This window comes from Pelodiscus sinensis, chromosome 16, assembly GCF_052426305.1.
Source record: "Pelodiscus sinensis isolate ZL-2025 chromosome 16, ASM5242630v1, whole genome shotgun sequence".
Taxonomy (NCBI): domain Eukaryota; kingdom Metazoa; phylum Chordata; order Testudines; family Trionychidae; genus Pelodiscus; species Pelodiscus sinensis.
In genome coordinates, this window is record NC_143067.1 from 23,576,143 (window position 1) to 23,597,212 (window position 21,070).

At 42.8% G+C, this 21,070-nt stretch overlaps 2 protein-coding genes and 1 long non-coding RNA gene across 6 annotated transcripts in view; 1 reads left to right on the forward strand and 2 right to left on the reverse strand.

Moving 5' to 3' along the window:
- The window catches only part of NSG2 (neuronal vesicle trafficking associated 2), a 79,380-nt gene extending 78,776 nt beyond the window's left edge, over positions 1 to 604 (reverse strand). Inside the window, exon 1 of the mRNA XM_075900278.2 lies at positions 502 to 604. The gene's annotated coding sequence lies outside the window, so the exon portion shown is untranslated. The remainder of the gene's footprint in view (positions 1 to 501) is intronic.
- Positions 1 to 21,070, reverse strand: part of CPEB4 (cytoplasmic polyadenylation element binding protein 4) — a 293,293-nt gene that overhangs the window by 14,038 nt on the left and 258,185 nt on the right. The window contains exons 1-3 of one of the 4 annotated variants that reach the window (XM_089769518.1): positions 6,149 to 8,234; positions 4,641 to 4,729; positions 502 to 604 (exon numbers count right to left, since the gene is read on the reverse strand). The exons of 1 other annotated variant lie outside the window; for it this stretch is intronic. In XM_089769518.1, the coding sequence (XP_089625644.1) occupies positions 502 to 604; positions 4,641 to 4,729; positions 6,149 to 6,848 (892 nt within the window). In that variant the 5' untranslated portion in view covers positions 6,849 to 8,234. Of the gene's footprint in view, positions 1 to 501; positions 605 to 4,640; positions 4,730 to 6,148; positions 8,235 to 9,314; positions 9,542 to 21,070 lie in introns of those variants that run through there. 2 more of the 4 variants (XM_075900271.2, XM_075900272.2) reach the window with 2 other exon arrangements.
- On the forward strand, positions 6,448 to 19,585 carry LOC112544047 (uncharacterized). Its single transcript, XR_003087364.3, has 2 exons — positions 6,448 to 6,585; positions 8,228 to 19,585. It is a non-coding gene; the product is annotated as an uncharacterized LOC112544047 (long non-coding RNA).

The window sequence follows — 21,070 nt, forward strand, 5'->3', positions numbered from 1 at the left end:
CCTTCACTACGACTCTTCTGCACTCCTCACTCCCCTCCCGCCAGATGCAGGAGGGAAAAATTGTCCCTGCCGGGCTTCTGTCCGAGGGAAACAGGAAATACCGGACATTTCACATGTCTGGTATTTCCTGGTTTTTTTTTTTTTTTTTTTTACCAGACGGAGCCCACAAATACTGGATGCCTGGCAACCCTATTTCTATTACAAGGTCAGAAAAGGGAACATATTCCACTTGCTTTTACATTTATGTTTTCCATGTTGTACAGTGTAGTAAAGAGCTACTGCCACCATCCCCTTCCATTTATGCACACCAGAAGGCAGTTAAAACACAGATAGCAATGGCTCGTATGCAATATAATTAATAATTTTTGAGTTGTGAAAGCACATGATCCAAAAATAACAACTTAATTGACTTCAAACCTGGAGCGCTTAAGTCAATGCATATGTATTAACAACCTATTTGTATTCTCTAATGTAATAAAATGTTATTGGTTCATTACCTACCTTCAACATTAAATGGACTGCAAGTCAACAGTCTGCCTCTAAACTTTTCATTTTCTTCAAGCATTTTTGAAATTACTTTCAACACTCCATGAAAGATTTCAGACTAAAAATAAAGAAAGAACATTCTCTGTAAAGTGTCAGAAAGTTTATTTTTAAAATCTTCTTTTAATAGGATTCTGAATTTTCCAGGATTGAACATCCAAGTGGAGTCAATCTGCTTCTTGTTTGCAACTTTAGTAATCAGCTATGTGTACATAAACCACATTTATTTTACAAGCGTAAGATAAGTGTTGGATTATTCCTCCGTATTTTTAATTCACTCTTTCTCCCCTGGATTTCTCATTACCCAGCATCTGTGATCCTATTCTAAAAGAGGAGGAGAACTGGATGTGGCTCTTTGTGGAACCATTAAAGTCTTTTAAGGATCAGTCAGAGGGGGGATACAGAAAAGAGATGCAAGATGATCTTATCCCATCCCAGAAGTCAAGCACATTCTTTTCTAGTCCCTTGCTTGCAGTACAATTTAGACCTAGCACTAAGATTCCAACACTGCAACAACCTGACCTGTTCTGATATATCAATATTAATTACAGTACTTTGTTATCTACTGACCTTCATTTGAAAAAGGTACAACACACCCTTGTAACTGGCACATTTCAAACTGGCATAACAACAATACTGAAGTACTAACCATTTCAGATATGTTAACACATCAAAAAATATCTAGAGTAAAGCTTTTTAAAATTAAATCTAATGATAATTCCTTCTTCATCAAACTTTAGTGCTCCAATGTAATATTGTTCTTTCTGGAGACTAATGAACTAGAAGAGACAGTGTAGCACATACTAGCTGCTCCTCTGAAGTCAGTTGTTTTCTCGTTTTAAATGAATAGTGGGGAACCTTTTTTCGGTTAGGGGCCATTGACCCACCGAAAAATCAGCTGGGGGCAACACACAAGTCAAACACAAAACAAACAAAAAACTCAACACCTCAATCACACTCAACTTGGGGTGCTGGGGCTTACCCTATTATGGCGCGCCAATCCCATGGGGGTAGCTGAAGCTCAGGACTTCCAGCCTGCTGCAGAGTCTTGCCACAGGCCAGATCAATCTAAGCAGAAGGCCAGAACTGGCCCACAGGCCAAAGATTCCCCGTCCCTTTTAAAATCATGTATGTTACTGTATTATATTCTAGCCAGTTACTTGTATCTCACATACGAACGATCTCATACTGAGTTACCATTTTAAAAAGTGTCTTTTTAATTCCAAGTATGGTGAACTACTCAACAGTACCAAAAGTACATTTGACACAGAATGTAATTTTGTATTTCTATGAATGTGTGTGTATATATGTATATACCTGTATATTAATAGCTAAATGTTGCTTTCACTTATCCATTCCCTAAGCAAACTCACTATCTAAAATATAGGGACAAAATTTGGCCCTTATGGGTTAGATCAAGCAAAGTGTGTAGCATTCTGACCCTGATCCAGGTAAGCATTTGAGCATGTGCTTTAAATCAAATGAAACACTGGTTCAAGATAAGCACATGCTGAAGTCCATTGCTGGACTGTGGCCAGAATTCTCAGATCTTGCAGGTTCAAATGCCAAAAGGGTGAAGATTAGAGATGTAAGTGATTAGTCGACTATCCAATAAGCATAAGCTTACTGGATAGTCAACTAGTCCCTTGACTAGTCGCTTCTTTCCCTCTCCCCCTCCCACTGCCTCTATTATAAGCAGTGGGGGAAGGAGCAGGAGCCGGTGCTGGGGGGAGCTGGCTTAAAAGCCGGTTCCGCCAGTTCTGTCTCCGCGGGGGAGCAAGGGAGGCAGAAGGGTCGTGGGGACCAGGCGCCATCCATGAATCGGTTGATTCCTGGGTCGTGCCCAGTCTCAGATGCTGCACTTCTGCTTTTTAAATGTATTAAGAGGTTGTCAGCTCTTAATACATTTAAAAGCAGAAGCACAGTGGGAGGGAACCAGCATGAGCTGTTCCAGCTTACGCAGCGTCCCCCATGCTGCACTTTAGCTTTTTAAAATGTATTAAGAGCCAGGAGGCTCTTAATACATTTAAAAGGCTGGTGTGCAGATGGGGGGACCTGGTGTAAGCCAGGAATCAGATGTCCTGGCTCGCACCGGGTCCCTAAGGCTGCACACCAGCCTTTTAAAAATATTTAGAAGGCTTGTGCGCAGCAGGGGGACCTGGTGCGTGCTGGGAATCAGCTGTTCTGGCTCGCACCAGGTCCCCCACACTGCACTTCAGCTTTGTAAACATATTGGCTATGTCTACACTGGCATGAATTTCCGGAACTGCTTAAAACGGAATACTATTCCGTTTTCAGTTTTCCCAGAAAAGGAGCGTCTACATTGGCAGGCTGCTTTTCCGGAAAAGTGTCTGTGGCCAATGTAGACGTGCTTTTCCGGAAAAGAGCCCCGACTGCCATTTTCGCGATCCGGGCTTTTTTCCGGAAAAGACTACTGGGCTGTCTACACTGGCCCTTTTCCAGAACAGTGTTCCAGAATAAGGACTTATGCCCAAGCAGGAGCAGAATAGTTTTTCCGGAATAGCGGCTGATTTTGTACAGTAGAGCATCGTTGCTATTCCAGAAATTCAAGGGCCAGTGTAGACAGCTCGCAGCTTATTCCGGAAAAGCGGCTGATTTTCCGGAATAAGTGGCCCAGTGTAGAGACAGCCATTAAGAACCTGTTGGCTCTTAATACATTTAAAAGGCAAAGCTGCAGCGAGGTTAGTGCACAGGGATAGGAGCTAACCCTGCTGTGGCTTCCCTGCTTATCGATTAATCAACTAGTCGATGAAAATTCCATCAACTATTTGATTAGTTGATTAAACTAAATTTAACATTCCTAGTGAAGATTAGGGATGTTAAAATATTGGTTAATTGAATAGTTGAGTAACCTCATGAAATTTTATCGGTTAGTTGACTATTCTATAGTCCCTAGGAGCAGGGCTGGCAACCACTGTATCACATGCAGCAGTGTTAGGTGCCAGGTGGGAGCTGGTCTGTGAGGGGAGCCAGTTTAAAAGCCAGCTCCCCTCACGGACCAGCTGCCTGTCACCTTGTGCTGCTGCTTCTGAGAAAGAGGCAGCAGCCCGGGGTAGCAGCAGTCCCCGTCTAGAGGGCATCTGAGCTCCTGGACCTGGTGCGAGTCGGAACTGAGCTGGACTGCCCGCCTGGCTGGCTCTTAATGCACTTGAAATGCAGAGCTGAAACAGATGTAGGTCCCAAACCTAGCCAGTACTGAGCTGGGTTGCCTGCCCGCTCAGCTCTTAAAACACTTTAAATGCAGAGCCGCAGCAGGGGTAGGTCCCAGACCCGCCGCAAGCCAGGACTGAGTCAGGCTGCTGAAAAATTTACTGGCAGGGAGAGGGGGAGAGCTTTTGCTTATCGGTTAATCGACTACACTATTAAATCTCTAGTGAGGATAGCGCTATTTTTCATTCCTATAGGTGAAGTTTCCTATCACAGTAGAGCAGGGGTCTCAAACTCATGGCCTATAGACCATCTCCAGTTGCAGCAACTGCACAATCCAGCCCATGAGTCAGGCTGGTAGAGGGATATCTGTTACCATTCCCTAAGTCCATCCCCTTCTCACCACTGCCCCGCTCCCTTCGCCCATGGATCCCAGTTTCTGAGGTTGCAACTTTGGGGATCATCAGGTGCACAGTAGCAGCAGCCTTCAGCCCCCCCTGCATTTCCTGCAACATAAGGAACCACAGGGAAGTGGTGTGAGTGTCTGCCAAGTGCACCCCACAGCTACTTCTGCCACAGAGAGTGAGTAATAGGGGAGAGACCAAGTGCTGTTATCACCCCATGCCAGGCTGCATCCTCAGGGGACAAAGTGGCTAGGAGGGAGAAGGCAGGATGGTGGCAGGAAGGGGCAGGGCTTGGAGAATGTTAACAGACAGCCTTTCTTTCTTCCAGCCCATTCCTGGGCTGAATGAACAATTGCTCTGGCCAGGGACAGTCCACAGGTCAGGAGATTGAAACCCCTATATTATAGTATTGTTTCAATCCTTTTGCATCTCACACCCACTTTTACACACACATACAGTGCAAGCAATTTATCTTCTAAAATGCAAACTCTTGTTCATTTTAGTTTATGTCCCACATTTTTATACCTTTTTCTTTTTCCTTTTTATTACTTTATTAACTACTTTAGAAGGGAAAGGAAATCCAAACTTATCAGCCTGATTTGTCTGCAGACCACCTAAAAGAAAAATTAAAAATAAAGAGTTTGACTATACCAAACTGGTGGGGAGTCTCCATCCTTCCAAGTTAAACAGCATTCATCTTTGGCACCAGCAGGCTAAGCTATCAGACCTTCATATTAAATAATTCTGATTATCATCTTATTTTTTCTTCCATTACAATTATTAGTATCTGATATCTGAAATTATTTAAGATAGAGAATACTCTATAACAATTGAAAGTGCAGACATTAGGCATTCAAGTGGCATAGCACTGGTTTCTAGTTCCAATTTTCTTGATAGTATCCACTAAAATCCTGTTTGAGGTAATGCAAAGATGGTAATCAGAACTACTATTTAAGTCAGGTATCTCACTATTAGTGCTAAAACCATTTTGGCAGACCCATAACAAATATATTCAATGAAGACTTCACCTTTGTAATCAACCTAATTTGAGCTCTCTCACAAATTCTAACAACTGCTCTTGCATGGTGATAAAAGTGATAGCAAATAACAGACTAGATAATAAATTGGTAGAACTGTTGTCCTTATTTCTGCAATACAAAATAGTGGATAATCTGGTTCTATCATCCTTAATTTTTAAAAATAATGTTTACAAGAACATTATAAAAGTTCCTAGGGTTAACAGTTCCGTGAAATTAAGAAACAGCCTGCCTGTTCTCCCCAGAACATCCCTGAAGGCCCAGACTCCCATCTTGAGATTTGTGACAAATTCTCAGTTTTCATCCAATTTTATTTTCTGTGGCAAAACTGAGCTTTTTTTTTTTTTTTTTTTTTAGCAACAACAAGGAAAAGTTTCTGAAAGTAAAAAAAAAATGCTATTTTTGTAAACAAGCAAATACATGGACACCTATTTCCAAGCCATTTCATTTGGGTCTAGACACAAAGAAAAATAACACAGACATGCACGGCTGTGAGCGTTAGTACTGGAGCGGCACTATGCCCTCGGGGGTCTCTCAAAGAAAGGAAGAGATGTGGGAGCTGTAGACAGACCACTCCACCTGCTAGGGATGGATTCTAGTGACATTTCCGCTAGGTGAGGCGTGTGGAAGGCTGAACAGGGGGAGGACAAAGCTGCCTTCACCCTGGAGGGCGCCTCTGCCATTCACTAGTGCAGGGAGTCGGAGGCAAAGCCGCGTGGGATTTGTCACTTTCCAGTCACTTGACTAGAATGTGAGCAACTCCCAAGATTTGTTGTTCGGGGAGCAGGGTCCCTCGGTGGCCGTGGAAGGGGGCTGCCTCCAGCCACGCCGGGGATGGGGGCGCTGCCTCCCGGCTCAACCAGAGAGCCAGGCGGGCTGAGACGACGACCCTCCCACGCCACGTGACTAGGAGCGGCGCCTCGGTCACCCCAGTGCTGGGCTCCTAGGGGACCGTGCCTCAGGCTCGGCCCGTCCCGGCTGCCGTGTGGCGCGTACCGTATCGCAGACTGGCTGCGGGTGCGAGGGCAGGGCTGCCGGGGGCCTGCGCGCTGCCGCCAGCTCTGCTCGGTGGGTACCGCAGCCCCGACCCGCTCTCCCTGGGACTGGGGGCTCCCCCTGACTGGCCACCCCGGCTCGGTCCCTGGTCACGCGACCCAGCTCCCTCAGGACCGTTGCCTGGTGGGGCTGGGAACCAGCAGCTTCCACGACCTTCCTCAGGAGCAACGGCCCCCGACCCCCGCCTCCGGCTCAAACCGGAAATGGGGGGCACACTTCTCTCCACGGCACCGGAAGCACGGGCTTCCGCTTCCCGACGCCGATGGCCACGGGGGCTGCCGCCATATTGGATCACGGGGCCGCAGCGGTGGCTGCCGAAGCTGTTCACGTAAACGATCTGCATGCGCGCCCGGCCAGAGCGGGGCTTCATCCTCGCGGTAGCCTGAGGGATGGGATAGGCGCGGGCGCGCTTCGGTCTCGCACGAGGCTCGGGGATGGGAGCGCGCGAGACCGTTAGCGGGATTGGGAGAGCAGCCCTGGGTGGGAGACACCACTGGGCTGGGGAAGGAGCGACTCGCTTGGGAGAGCCCATTGGGGATTTGATGGGGGGGGGGGAAGCAGTGAGACTAGGAGGGGTAGTGTCCCATTCAGAGGGGAAAGATGCAATCCTGGGGAGCCCTTTACAAATGAGAGAGCCCATTCACATGGGTGGGGGCAGAGGTAGGGTAGCCATGCTGTAAGCAGCCTGAGGCTCTGCAGCTGCCTCCTAGGCTGATCCAGATCTCTCAGCTCTGCCTACTGCAGCAGCTGGCAGTAGGACCTGGTCTGTATTGTGCCACCGGAGGGGGTGGGGTAGGGAGCTGGACAGTCAACTGACCAGTCCGTATACAGGACTCCAAGTTTTGTGCAATGGCTTGCGGAGTCACAAGGCAGTTCATAGAATCATAGAATCATAGAATAATAGGACTGGAAGGGACCTCAAGAGGTCATCGAGTCCAGCCCCCCGCCCTCAAGTTAACCATTTTCTTAACCGTAAGTGGTTTGTTAGCCTGTAATGACAGGTCCCTGTTGAATCACTGTGACTAAAGGAAGAAAGCAGGACAGGCAGTATTTCAAAACTGCCACGGAAACTTGACAAAGCAGCAGCAACAAAATCCACTCATGCATCATTGCCATGATGTTGCCGTTGATGGAAAATCTAGTCATAATTTACTCGCTTGCCAAAATATTGCCCACCCTGCTGGAATCACATTCTGCAAGGTGGAGTCTGTTCCATATTATTTAAGACTTTGTTCAAAGATTATCACATCAAGTTTGATTCTTATATTACCTCTACCTGGAGACATACTGATTTATATATATATTTTGATTTATAACAGTATCAGCTAAGGTGTGGTTTTTTTTGGTGGGTTTTTTTATGGTTTTTTTTAGTCATAAAGCTTTTATAGAATGTTAAAATTCATCAGAATAATCTAGAGGTGTAAAATCCCTGTTAATCAGTTAACAGGTTAACTGACTAAGCGACATCCTAGGCCCCCAGCCCTGCACTGGGACAGCTGCAACCGGCTCCCAGCCCCAGTGCTGGGCCTGGGCTTCCAGTGGACGGACACGGCTTTGGATGCTGGAGTAGGCCCATCCACACTGCCCACCCGCTCTTGCGCAAGAAGATTTACAGTAAAGCGTGGTAGAAAGGGACTTCTTGTGCAAGAGCTATGCTCTTTTCTAACAAGTGTAAACTCTCTTGCGCAAGAGGTCTTGCGCAAGATGGCAGTGTGGTCCTGAGGCAGGGTTTTCTTGCACAAGAAAGCCCTATGGCTAAAATGGCCATCAGAGCATTCTTGCGCAAGAGAGCGTCCACACTGCCATGGATGCTCTTGCACAAAAGCATATGGCCATGTTAACGTGTTCTTGTGCAAGAGTTCTTGTACAAGAATCCTTGCGCAAGATATTGCGCAAGAACCTGCCAGTGGAGACATAGCCTAAATGTCCCATAGTTAGCTTTTGATGTCATTTGGATGTTGAATATAATGGCCCATCCAGTTCGCATCTTTGTTGAAAATGTATTTGTTTTTCTTGCAGCTTGATTCAAGGCCCAGTGAGGGTAAAGATACTCATTCCATCAACTTCAGTGGATTTTGGATGAGGCCTATGATTTCTAAGTTTAAAAAGCCATTTTAATAGCATCTGGACTGTCAAAATAAACAATGGGTTGAAAGGAAAGTGTTGGTAAAAAGTATTCCACAAGATGGCAGCCTTACCCATGTAAAACACCATTTAAATTACATCAGCGTTGCTGTGGGAACCAGGGGATGAAATAATTAAAGACAATGAATCCTTCCCCAAGGTAACCAGGATTTTCAGGCTATTTTAGATAAAGGGCATTTTGTACATGTGCATGAAAAAGAAGCAGCAGGCTGATAGTTTGCCAGAAATAATATTTATTTTCCCCCGATAAATGCAGTTCTTGTGGCCTACAGATACAATACAAATTAGAGTATGTACATGCAGTGCAAATATCATCTGAACCACTATCTCTTGAAAATAATATACCTTCTCAGTAAGGATGTCAAATTTCGATGAGCTGATTGAGTAGTTGATGGAATTTCCATTGATTGCTCAATTAGTGAATGGGGGGGGGAGGTACAGCGCAGAACCTGGCGTGAGCAGGGACTGCTTCAGTCCCCGCTTACACTGAATTCCCTGTTGCACCTTCCTTGTGCCCCTCTCCCTTGCACTGCAGAGACAGTGCTGTGGGGAAGCAGCACAGACTCCTGCTCTTTAACCCCTTGCTGCCTCTGACATAGAGGCAGCAAGGGGGGGTGGAATGAGAGTAGTTGACTTGACTACCCCATAAGCTTAGGCTTATCAGGTAGTTGACTATTCAACTACTCTTTGCATCCCTGTTTCCCAGTCATGTCAAAGAAATGACAGGTAGGGCTAATAAAGTTCCTGGTGGATTAACAAACAAATTCTGTCAGTTCTAGATTTGAGGGCAGCTCCCCCAAGAATGCTCCAATCTCAGAATGCAATTCTAAAATCATCAGATGATAATTTATAGTGAGATATATTTATATTTAGTGAGATGATTTGACAATGTTTATGTTCCTATTTAAGTGTAAAAATGTAATAAGAAAAGCAAAAAAAGATTTTGAGTAACAGCTAGCCAAAAACTCACAGAGAAATAACAAAATGTTTTTTAAGTACATTAGAAGCAGAAAGCCTGCTAAAAAACCTGTGGGTCCCCTAGACGATGGAGATATAAAAGGAGCAATCAAGGACGATAAAGCCATTGCGGAGAAACTAAATGATTTCTTTGCTTTAGTCTTCACGGCTGAGGACATCGGGGAGATTCCCAAATCTGCACCGTCCTTTGCGGGTGATGAATCTGAGGAACTGTCCCGGATTGAAGTGTCATTAGAGGAGGTTTGGAACAAATAGAAAAACTTAATGTTAACAAATCTCCAGGACCAAATGGCATTCATCCAAGGGTTCTAAAAGAACTCAAATGGGAAATTGCTGAACTATTATCTGTGGTTTATAACCTATCCTTTAAATTGGCTTCCGTGCCTAATGACTGGAAGGTAGACAATGTGACACTAATATTTAAAAAGGGCTCTAGAGGCGATCCTGGCAATTATAGACCGGTAAGTCTAACTTCAGTATCGGGCAAATTAGTCAAAACAATAGTAAAGAATAAAATTGTGAACCATGTAGAAGAACGTAAATTGGACAAAAGTCAACATGGTTTCTGTAAAGGGAAATCCTGTCTTACTAATCTATTAGAGTTCTTTGAAGGAGTTAACAAACATGCAGACAAGGGGGATCCAGTAGATATAGTATACTTAGATTTTCAGAAAGCCTTTGATAAGGTCCCTCACCAAAGGCTCTTGTGTAAATTTCATGGCCATGGGATAAGAGGGAAGGTCCTTTCTTGGATTGAGAACTGATTAAAAGACAGGAAACAAAGGGTAGGAATAAATGGTAAATTTTCAGAATGGAGAGAGGTAACTAGTGGTGTCCCCCAAGGGTCAGTCCTGGGACCAATCCTTTTCAACTTATTCATACATGACCTGAAGAAAGGGGTAAGCAGTGAAGTGGTAAAGATTGCAGATGATACCAAACTGTTTAGGATAGTCAAGACAGAAGGAGACTGAGGGATTCCAAAAAGTTCTCACCAAACTGAGTGATTGGGCAACAAAATGGCAAATGAAATTTAATGTGGATAAGTGTAAAGTAATGCACATCAGGAAAAATAACCCCAACTATATGTACAGTATGATGGGGGCTAATTTGGCTATGACAAATCAGGAAAGAGATCTTGGAGTTATCGTGGATAGTTGTCTGAAAACTTCCACACAGTGTGCAGCGGCGGTCAAAAAGGCAAATAGGATGCTAGGAATTATTAAGAAAGGGATAGAAAATAAGACCCAGAATATCTTACTGCCTCTGTATAAAACTATGGTACGCCCACATCTTGAATATTGTGTACAGATGTAGTCTCCTCACCTCAAAAAGATATTTTGGCCTTGCAAAGGGTTCAGAAAAGGGCAACTAAAATGATTAGGGGTTTGGAACAGGTCCCATATGAAGAGAGGTTAAAGCGACTGGGACTCTTCAGTTTAGAAAAGAAGAGACTGAGGGGGGATATGATAGAGGTATATAAAATCATGAGTGGTGTGGAGAGGATGAATAAAGAAAAGTTATTTATTAGTTCCCATAATAGAAGAACTAGAGGACACCAAATGAAGTTAATGGGTAGAAGGTTTAAAACTAATAAAGTTCTTCACACAGCATGTAGTCAGCCTGTGGAACTCCTTGCCAGAGGAGGCTGTGAAGGGTAGGACTAACAGAGTTTAAAGGGAAGCTAGATAATTTCATGGAGGTTAGGTCCATAAAAGGCTATTAGCCAGGGGATAGAAATGGTGTCTCTGGCCTCTCTTTGTCAGAGGCTGGAGAAAGATGGCAGGAGATAAATCGCTTGATCATTGTCTTCGGTCCACCCTCTCTGGGGCACCTGGTGCTGGCCACTGTCGGTAGACAGGCTGCTGGGCTAGATGGACCTTTGGTCTGACCCAGTACGGCCATTCTTATGTTCTTATAATGAGGAGGGACGGGTTCTGAGTTATGTAGGTCCCAAGCCATGTAAGCAGGCATTTCTCCTAACCAATGGGTTAGTACCACCCATTTTGATTGTAGAACTATTTTACACTTATTATGAAAACTTAATGATATATATTTCTACCTATGAGTTCAGTTTCCAAGTTAGCATTCAACATCCCTCCTGCGGATGACATTAAAAGAATTTTGAATGTAAGGTCAGCATCTCTGCTTTATTGGTGTTCTTTCATTTTCACTGATTCAAATGAATATCTTTCATGTGACAAGTTCTTTCCATCCTTCCCACCAACATGTTGCCAGAAGGAAACGTGATTTTGATAAAAGTCTCAGTCCCGCACTCCTGCATCTGCTGTTACTTACAGGCAAAATTGATGCCAAATAAAGTTTTTACAGTTTTGCATATGCAAAATGGGAGTATGCTGCCCAATATCTCTAGAAGTTGAAATCTAACCTGTTTTTAAAGTCTCATATTTCCTCCTCCTTCACAAAGGGCTTTGATATTAATGTTTAGTTCTTGTCCATTGCTGTACCCTTGTTAAGTTTCTAGTACAGCATAGGCTTTTGCAAACCTTTCTTCTATTGTATTTGGGAGCAGTGTAAACTCTCATGTTTTGTGATCACTATTTTTTAGCAAAAATTTCAGTGATGTAATTTCCACCTAATTCTTTTCCATTTGACAAATGTTTCTGGGGAATGCCATCTTCAAGATCTTTTTTTCTGCAGGAGTCATAGCAGTGTGGAGAGTTGTTTAGTACATGCATGCACTCTGCAGCCATGCTGGACTCAGAGTCCCCTGATGACTCCGGGCTGCTGCTTTGAAATGCCACACAGAACCCAGGGGCAGCTGGTGACTCCCCAGCTGACTATGGGATCCATGCGGCATTTCCCCAGAACCCAGGGTCATCTGGGGACTCCCCAGCTGATCCCAAGTTCTGCGGAAATGCCACACAGAGCCCGGGATCAGCTGGGGAGTCCCCAGTTGACCCTGGGCTCCATGCGAAACTGCCGCTTTGAAACACGGTGGTGGCATTTCAGAGGGGCAACACCACACAGCTGATCCTGGGGTCAGCTCCTTGTGGTGCTGCTTTGAAACGCCGCACAGCTGAGCCCAAGATCTGTTGTGCAGTGCTGCCCCTTTGAAACACTGCCATGGCGTTTCAAAGCGGCAGCGCTGCACAGAGCCTGAGTACCGGCTCCATGCAGCACTGCTGCTTTGAAGTACCTCCTCCTCCCCCCACTTTGCTGCCTCTATCTGATAGATAGAAGGGGGGAAATCGACTAGTCTAGTACCTAACATCCTTAGACTGTACTTGATGACCTCTCGAGGTCCCTTCCAGTTCTAGTGTTCTATGATATGTGTGGCTCCCTTGGTATCTTATTTATTTTATCAATGTCATTTTGTCTTCCTTCATTTTTAAGTCTCTTACAAAATACTGTATAGGTCAACTGCTCTTCTGCACTTAGTTCTTAGAGCCAGATTTGTATTTCATTGGCTTTACAAATGCCTTATATTGGTTAATTAGATCACATGCCTGCACCTCCTTTGGCCAGTCATTCTAAATGGAGCCTGTCTTTTACTCAGGAGTTTAATAGTTCATTTTTCTGAAGTTTAAATCAGTCAGTATATGAATCAACTGATCCATTGTGTTTGATTACAGTTTATCACAAACTTTGTTCCTGGCATGTGTAACTCTCAAATGTATCCATAATCTGTCCCACAGAGAGAGAAAAAAACTGTGGGGGAGATGTCGTTGTTTGCCAGATAGGTATTTAAATTCATTTAAGCTTATGCTTTTTTCCTGTGAGATTTCTTTGCAAATTGAGAAGACATGAACAAAGTATTTAAGTATTTACTCCATTTTTGCATTGATATAATTCTAGCTCAGTGTATTTAATAAGCAGTCTTGATCAGAGTGCTTAACTATGAAATCTTAATATTCTATTTGTGGAGGCTTGTATATGGAAAGCATGTTCTTTTCTAAAATAGCTATAGTCAAACCTTGCTAATTACTTCCTCAACAGTTTGCACATACACAACTGCATTATTTAGCTACTCTCAAAAAATGTAATAGAGTTACTGTCATAAAATATCTTAGGACGTGGTAAATATACTAGAGATTATTTACTAGAATAAATATAAAAAGCAAGTTTGGTAAATCAAATATTGTGATGCGTTATTCTTTTTGTTCAATGACATACTCATTTGCAAAATACCATGACTTACAGTGGGTCTTTGTCAATACTGTAATTAACCAGCTTAGTCCTTTAACATAGTCTTTATACAAATTATTTTATCCAGAAGGATCTCAGAGCACTTTACAAACCCATATGTACACAAATCTATTCATTCCCACCAATTAAGTGTAGCAGTTGTTTAGAATATGGGCGTCAATCACCAAGCCTATTTGATGAGTTTAAGTGGCCTGTTTGCATCACAGTGAAAAAGTTAGGCTGCCAGTGTGCTGAGACCACTGCTTACCATGCTAACCAATATTGTCTCATCTGTTTTCCTCTACTCTTCTGTGTATCTGTATCAGTTGTCTCTAGTCTTAGATAAGATCTTTGGGACCAAAAACTGCATGTTTATATAGACCCTAGCATGATCGACTAGACTGCATAGGTATTTCAATAATACACAATATAATAATGTTATTCAAAGTTTCTAGAGAATCTCAGCTTTCATTTTTTTAAATAAGTTTCTAGCACACAGGGTTGTAAAGAAAGCCTTCCATACTGGAAACAAGTGTAAATCAATGTAGTGTTGTCAATCTGAGACATGGTAATGAGAGGTGACAACACACATGTACACACCCCTTCCTTTTCTGGTTTATTTTGTCATGACATTGACATTTTTTTTCTACATGCAAAAGTTGTACTATTTACTATACCAGATAAAGCAGTACAAACTCCTAGGCTATGCCTACACTGGGAAGGTTTGTGGCCAAAAGTGAAAACTGGTCAAACCAGTTTTTCTGCCTCCCACTGTCAACATTTCATGGCCATATTGCTAGCACCCTGTCAATAGATAAAGCAATGTGGGTAAGCATCCCACAGTGCAGTGCTGTTGGTCCCTGCGCCTCTTGAGATTCCCTTGTAGCTCTGTGAGCTCTCTGTACTAAGGAATGTCAAAGTAGCACAGGAGTCCCTCCAGTTCTTTCCCTGCAGCAGCAATCTGCTTGCCACTGTGTTCTTAGTGCAGGGCAGAACAGAAGCATTCCAATGATTTTCTTTTTGTTCCCCAAACCTAGCAGCTCACTCAGCTGTCAGATAGTTCCTGGAGCTTTGAAAAGCGCATGCCTGCAGAGCAGCAGAGATCAAAAAATACTAGTGCAGGCAGAAACCAGTTCTCTCAACAAAACAATCCACACTAGCTCTTTGTCAACAATAAAGGTGGGGGGCAGGAGAGACAAGTTTCGCACAGAGGTGGAAGTTTGTTGTTACCAAAATTGTTTTTCCCCTTTCCCCCAATAAAAGTTGAGTTCAAGTTTTTGGCAACAAAACATGCCAGTATAGACATCTAATGTAGATGCAGTTATGTTGTATACTGGGTATAGCATTTCCATATGTGAAGGGAAAGGGAATGATCTACAGTATTCCAGTATGAGGCACCTTTATGCTAATGTAACTGCATCTGTATTGGAGAGGGAGGCTACATACCTCCAACCAAAGTAGCTGCACTGCTACAAAATGTGTAGACAAGGCCTTCAGCCTAGCAAGACACTGATTCAGTGCTGGTAATGTAATGGAGTAAAAAGGGCACCATTGAATCCAAGGGGGCAAATTTAGGAGTTGCTGCAGGAAAGAAAAAGCAATAGGAATAAAAGGAAAAGACAATGGGGGGACGGGGAATGGAGAAAGAAACAAAACAAAAGGCAGAACTTGCAGCTGGCAGAAAGGAGATAAGGGTATATTTTCCCACTAAGTGATGTTGAACATGACAAGCAATGAACGGACAGTAGACACCAAAGTGTATTTAGTACATAAATGCCTGAATCTCCCCAAGACATGTTGCAAATTTCCCATTGAATGAGTAAGCCATTGGACTATAATTGGTCAGCAACCTTCAGCATGCAGCTAATCAGGGTAATATGCTAGAGGGCCAGAAGACATCAATCCACAGGCATGGCCTCCTGCAGCCCACTCCCATCCAATAGGAGTTGCTAGAAGTGGTGCTGGCTGCAGGGATGCGCTTCCTGCAGCTTATGTTGGCCAGGAATGGCAAACTGCAACCACTGTAAGCTACAGGGGGCCATTCCTGTGGCCGGTCAACCTAAATGGAATGTCTTGTGGCCCTTTGATGGGCCATGTATCAAAGGTTACCAACCCCAGAACTAAAAAAAAAAAATGGAATTCACCCTAGGGATGTAAGTGATTAGTCAAATCGACTACTTGCATTTCCCATCCCCCCTTTGCTGCTTCTGTATCTGAAGCAGCAAGTGGGTGGAGGAGCAGGAGCCAGTGCTGGTGGAAGTCAGCTTAAAAGCAGGTTCCCTTAGCACAGTCTCTACAGTGATGCCTGTATCAGAGATGACAGCAGAGGGGCGGGCCAGGTGAGGCTGCCACAAAGCAGCCTCTGCCTGCAGCAGGCCCAGGCAATTATAGAGGCTGCTCCTATTACACTTAAAATGAAGAGCTGCAGCGCGGGTAGCTCCCGACCCAGAGCAAGCCAGCACTGAGTGCTTTCCCTTATCGACTAATTGTATAGTCAATACAATTTTTATTGACTACACAATTAGCCAGTTACCCGCCTCAACATCCTTAATTCAGCCTTCCCCTCACAAGACATTTAATATCTCTCATTTGGAAATTTCTGAGCAGTCTTGGAAGCATTCGATTATTGGTACACACACAATATGACATATTTCCATTGCTAATGTAAATGTACAGATAGGCAAAGAAAAATGCTGCTTGAAAACTTAGTTTGATGTACTTTGTATATTTTTTCATATGATGTTGACAGTTTGTGCTTTTAACTTTTTTTTTCAGTCTCAGTAGCTGTCATTAAATAACAGTTCAGCCTTCCATAAAATTTCAGAACTGTGAAATAAAAATTAGGAAAATACTTAAAAATAAACACTGATATTATCTACTGAAATAATTAACCAAATCAAATTCTGCCAAACCCACCCATAAGAAAGAGAAGTGAAAAATACTAAAGTGAAGTGAAACTACAGGGAATTTAGATAGAAAAAATGATCACCAAAACTGAATACATCTAAGGCAGTATTTATCAACTTTTTTGATACTAAGCTTGCTGCCTTTCTAACTGTGTAAGATAGATCTCAGGGTCTGTAGCCTGGTCATTGAAAACCACTGATCTAGGACACCCAAGTTAATAGTTTTAGGGAGGGAGCTGTGGTCCAGTAATTAGAACAGAAATCTGAATAGGGACTACAGTTCTGTTCCCCGTTTTGTGATAGACTTTGACACACATTGAACAAATTAGTATTTAATCTCTCGGTGCTTTAATTTCCTAATTATCAAAGTAAGAACAATGCTTTTTAAAGTTTACATCTGTGAAGGCTGGAGTGCTAGGTTTTATTACTGTTTGGAAAAAATGCAGTGAGATCTTCAGTGACCTCACAAGCAGTAAAATTAAATTTTACATGCAGCACTATGCTGCACTGACCTTTTTAACACCATGCTGGGGGTTGTACATAAGAGTGAACACTCTGGATCAGACCAGAAGTCCATCTAGTCCAGTATCCTGTCTTCCAACAGTGGCTAATGCCAGGTGCCCCAGAGGGAGTGAACAGAACAGGTAATCATCAAGTGATCCCTCTCCTGTCATCCATTTCCAGCCTCTGACAAATAGGTTAGGGAGACCATTTCTACCCATCCTGCCTAATAGGTATTGACCTAACCTCCATGAATTTATCTAGTTCTTTTTTGAACCCTGTTACAGTTGTGGTCTTCACAACCTCCTCTGACAAGGAGTTCCACAGGTTGACTTGAGTTCTGAGTGAAGAAAAACTTCCTTTTGTTTGTTTTAAAACTGCTACCTATTAATTTCATTTGGTGACCCCTAGTTCTTATGTCATGGGAATAAGTACATAACTTTTCCTTATTCACTTTCTCCATACTTGTCATGATTTTATAGACCTCTATCATATCCTCTTATAGTCTCCTCTTTTCTAAGATGAAAAGTCAGTCTTTTTAATCTCTACACATAAGACACCTGTTCCAAACCCCTAATCATTTTTGTTGTCTTCCTCTGAACCTTTTCCAATGCCAATCTTTTTTTTTTTTTTAGATGAGGTGACCACATCTGTACGTAGTATTCGAGATCAGACATGCCATGGATTTACATAGAGGCAGTCAGATATTCTGTCTTACTCTCTATTCCTTTTTTAATAATTCCTAACATTGTTTGCTTTTTTGACTGATACTGCACATTGAGTGGATGTTTTCAGAGAACTATTCACGATGACTTCAAGATCTCTCTCTTGAGTGGTTACAGCTAAATTAGTCGCCATCATTTTGTATATATAGTTGGGATTATTTTTTCCAATGTGCATTACTTGCATTTATCAACATTAAAATTAATTTGCCATTTTGTTGCCCAATCACCTAGTTTTGTGAGATCTTTCTGAAGCTCTTCACAGTCTGCTTTGTTAACTATCTTGAGCAGTTTAGTATCATCTGCAAATTTTGCCACCTCACTGTTTCACCTTTTGTCCAGATCATTTATAAATAATAGGATTGGTCCCAGGACAGATCCTTGGGGACACCACTAGTTCACTTTCTCCATTCTGATAATTGGCCATTTATTCCTAGCCTTTGCTTCCTGTCTTTTAGCCATTTATGAATCCATGAGAAGACCTTCCCTCTTATCTCATGACAATTTACTTTCGTAGAAGCCTTTGCTGTTGAATCTTGTTAAAGGTTTTCTGGAAATCTGAGTGCGCTATGTCCACTGGAATTCCCCATGCCTATGTGCTTGCCTAAAAGAACTCCAGTATATTAGTAAGGCATGATTTCCCTTTACAGAAACCATGTTGATTTTTCCTCCAACAAATTATGTTCATATATGTATCTGACAATTTTATTCTTTACTATAGTTTCAACTAATTTGCCCAGTACTGACGTTAGACTTACCAGTCTGTAAATCCAATAAAAGTACATTTTTAGGTCCCAGTCCACGAAAGCTACTCTGATAATTTAATGGTTTCATGTGAAGTGAGTTCATAATTTTACTCCATTTCCAAATGGAGGGATAAACACATCACAAAGCCTCCACCATAACATTTCCCTTGTTAACAGTTCCAACTAAATGCCCTTAGAGGTTGTCTCTCCAGGGCAGCCATTAGACATGTTGGTTATACACCCAATAGCTGTGTTATTCTGTATCTGCTCTTTGGCCAGAGGACTTAATCTCACAGTTTAATCAAATCAGTATCTTTTTTTACCACAAATTATTTAAAAAAACAACATGTATTTTCTCAGAAAAATACACCTATTTGCATGTTTTGTAGAGACAGCTAATGTGGCTGAACTGAAGTTTGACATTTTACGTTAACATACTTCAACCAGCATCATAAATGTAGGTCTGTATGACTTAGTGGAATTCTGTGATAAAGATAACAGGGAACACAATTGTCATCAATTCCATAGCCACAAAGGGTACTGGGATTTCTTGATCTTTTCAATGCCTTTTTTTTTTTTTAAGTAAAATAATTTGCTTGGACTGGGATGTCCTCTCCAAAGTAGGTTTATTAGCTACAATTTGTTTTGAAAGCAGGTGATGTGTCACAGCACTAAAGAGTGTTTAGAGTTCATTAAATTCTTTCCAGAACCAACTTTGATGGGGATGCAGTTTAAATAACCAATCTTTTTCAAATTAAACTTCTACAGCTGAAGACAAGCTGCATATATTTGGTCAACCTGGAGGGGTTTTTTATCCTGACAGACTCAATACTTTAGACATATGAAGAAGAAATGTTAAGTGTTTTCCCCTCATCTGTCCTTTGTGATGCTATTTGTCTTTGATTTCCAGAAGGGAAGCAATGTGCTTTTTTGAACGATACTCTGAGCAGGCTTTCATAGTACTGCATAAACAGCAGCTGACAAATCATGACAGACATTTGCTAAACAGTTTCTTCTGAACAGCATGGCAGCAGAGTCTTTTTAAAGTATACTGTTTGATGAATATCTACATACACTATAGGTTAGTCGTTCCTTCAAAAATGAATTTCTCTCAACTGATGTGGAAAAATATCAGCTGTCAGTCAATGTGGTACTCCAGAGAAAAGTGTGATTTATTGTTGTGTCCCCAATGAACAATTTGTGCAGAAAGAAAATAAAGATTTATGTGCTGTGGTGGTGTTGGAGTTCTTACCTCTCATGTGCCCATGATATTTCATTTTAATTATTTCATGACAAACAGTTTCAAAAGGACTGTGAGATACCTGCTTTCTTAGAAAGCTGCTTCTGAGCAAGTCAACTTCAGCAACAGAAACATGTGCTAGTAAAAGCAACAACTTTCATTTTCCAAGGTGTATGACCTTTGCACAGTCATTTCAACTCATTGTGCCAGCTTCTTTATAATAGAGGAAATAGTGCTTATGGACATACCTGTGTGCCATCAGATTTAGTTAAGTTTAAAGTAATTTGAGATGCTCAGATGGAAGGAGATAAAGACAAAGTTTATAACAACTAAAATATACCCTTCCCCATACACTGAAAGTCAGTTTCATTCAGTGTTTCCATCCTAATAAATAACTTTTGACCTTACTACATGATTTTTTTATAAATCAAGTGATATATGGAAAGGAAGACTATTGCTATCACATTAGAAAATAACAAAAGTCCACATTCAGGGACTAAGCTTCAAGTTCATTGTATTTAAAAAAAAAAAAAAGTCATCCGCAGATAAAGCATTCCCTTTCACCCACATATACACTTTCTAAAATATTTTCTCTTGAAAACTAGGGGGCTGTGCACCCTGCTCACTACAGTTGCCAAACTCCTCTGTCTGCCTCAGCTGGATTGTGGCCTTCCCTCCTACCCATGCTGCAGCAGGAGGGGGCTGTCACCAGCCATTTCTGCAGCCAGATGGGGGCTAGACCACGGGGCCTGTCACGGGATTGGGGCCAGGGACAGAACGCTGTGGCTAGATGGAGGCTACGCTCTGATTGGGGCCTTGTTGGCCAAGTTTCATTTTAAATAATGTAAAATATGTTCAACACAAAAAGGTTTCAACATTGTCTTTATGACACGGGTGGGAACCCTGTTTTGCATTGGGGACCACTGACCCACAGAAAAATCAGTTGGGGACCACACAAGCGGGAAGGAAAAAAGCCCCTCCAAAAGCCCCCAACCCTCACTATTGTGGCCCCCAACTGAACCACCTCATTCCCCTGGTGCTCGAGCCCCATTGTGGGGGTTAGGATTGTCATTCAAAGTCTCAGGTCAGATTAACTTTTCTGGGGTTCCAGAGTTAGTGGATTTTGTGGGCTCCCATGGTTTGAGGTGGGGCCAAAAATGAGGGGTTCAGTGTGTGGGACAAGACTGCCAGTGAGTGGGATAAGGATGGGGGTGCAGGTTCTGGGCAGGAGGTGGGGTGCAGGAGGAGCTCAGGGTATGAGGTCTAGAGGGAGGTAGGGTGCAGGAGCATGCTGGGGCTGGGGTGTCTGACCAGGAAGGAGGGTGCAGGAGCAGGTTGGAGGCAGGTGTCTGGCTGGGGGAAGGATGAGTGAACGGGATGGGGGTGCAGGGTCTGGGCATTAGAGAGTTGGGGGCACTTCTCTTTAGGGCCCATGCCAGTCCCAGACTTGGCCTCCTGCTGCTCCTATCAGCTGGAAT